Genomic DNA, 1,691 nt, shown 5'->3' with positions numbered 1-1,691 from the left:
ATCCTTGTCTTTTCTTCATTATCACGCCTAAGGCTTGCACATTCTTGTTGGAGCCTCTGGAGATCATTACTTAACTCGTCATTTTTCATCTTTACTACATCCATTTCTCCTTTCAAGATCGTAGCTTCCTTAGATTCTGCTGGTTGTGGTTGTTCAGAAGGAGGAAAGTCTGATTTGAAAGGTAGCTTTATCACTTTAACTCTCTCCATAATCCATCGATTGTAAGACATCTTGTCCTCAATTATCCAAGACCTTGGATCTTCCTCCACACGCATAACCTCATCCTAAGCACACTTAATTTGTTGAATTAAATTAGGGGAAACTCCTTCCTCATAATGAGTCCATATGGGCACCAAAGCTCCTGGATTTGGAGTGCCCCAAATGGGATACCCATATTGTCATTGAGCTAACACAAGATTATAATTTATGTAGCTCCTTGTGCCTATGAGAGGTATATTAGGAAAATTTCCACATGAAATGATATGTGACCTAGATTGCCAAGGAAGGCACCATCTGATCTTTCCCCCATTCAAACTTGCATAAAACTGAGCCCAATCCTTTGCCCCTTTAATTTCTGGCTTGTTTAATAAAACTTCTTCAACTGGACCTTCAGCATTTGAAATACCCTTATTAATTAGTGAGGTGAACCACACATACAATACAGGTAGACAACATAACATCTTCTTCTTCTTGAACTCATGGCAAAGGTTTAGACTTCCGTACACATCAACCAAAACTTCATTAACTAGGCTTTCTGAATGATTTTTGTAAGCCACAAACACATTAATGGCGGTGTGGTCAACGATATTCTCCATGTTAGGGAAAAGCATGGCTCCGTAGAGTGTGAGAGCTAACACGTCCATGAATGTTTCTCCAAATCCTTCTTCAGCCAATTGTCGCAAACGCCACTCCAAATACCCCTGAGAGATGCCTTTCGAATTGCCCCTTGTAATCATTTTACCTTCTAGCTCAGTAGGATGCACTTTCAAGATCCCTGCTAACGTAATAGTTGAGATATGTTGGCCTAAGTATCTATAAGGGACCTTGCCCTTCATTAACAAACCCAGGATATGCTCAAATTCTTCTATTGTAGGTACTAACTGAAAATCTTGGAAGGTGAAACATCTTAACAGTGGATCGTAGTATTGGGCCAAAGTTGTGAGTGTTGTAGCTTGAACTTCCACTTTCAACAAACCTAATAAATTCCCATATTTCCTCTTGAAAGTATTCCTTGATATGGTCTTCATTCTTCCAGCTAACTCTCTCAAATCACTCAAATTACTTTCTGCAACCTTAATGGATAACTTTTTCTTCAAAGAAAAAAAATCTAACTGCCCCCCGACTCCAAATTCCATGTTAATTTGCCTTTTCTTTTTAAACTTAATCACAACTTTATAATTTCGGACCTAAAATTAAATAAACATGATGAGATGACATGGTAAAACATAAATACATGGATGCAATAATATGTCATGCATGATTTTATTACTAATTCAAAAATCAAAAGGAAAGGAAAAAAATAAAAAATAAAAACGAGGAATTAAAAAAACGTGTATATCTCCCTTTGTGCCTTAACAAAGGTTTGACGCCTTAACAAAGGTAAAATACATGTGCTTACCAGGATGGTTTCCTAATACCTAAATATCAAGGTCACTAGAGCTATGACCCACTTCATGGCATTTCCCACGACA

The 1,691-nt window shown here is 37.6% G+C and overlaps 1 protein-coding gene across 1 annotated transcript; it reads right to left on the bottom strand.

Annotated features, from left to right (window-relative positions):
* Positions 1-398: 398 nt before the first annotated feature.
* LOC146882101 (uncharacterized) lies at positions 399-1,355 on the bottom strand. Its single transcript, XM_085667275.1, has one exon. It carries the CDS (start codon positions 1,353-1,355, stop codon positions 399-401), a length of 957 nt encoding a protein of 318 aa, XP_085523401.1.
* Positions 1,356-1,691: the final 336 nt, after the last annotated feature.

This window comes from Vigna unguiculata, chromosome 10 (assembly GCF_037176805.1).
Source record: "Vigna unguiculata cultivar grain cowpea cultivar isolate G323 ecotype 2 chromosome 10, ASM3717680v1, whole genome shotgun sequence".
NCBI lineage: Eukaryota > Viridiplantae > Streptophyta > Magnoliopsida > Fabales > Fabaceae > Vigna > Vigna unguiculata.
Note: the sequence above shows the minus strand (reverse complement) of the source record. Positions and strands in the feature narration are given on the sequence as shown.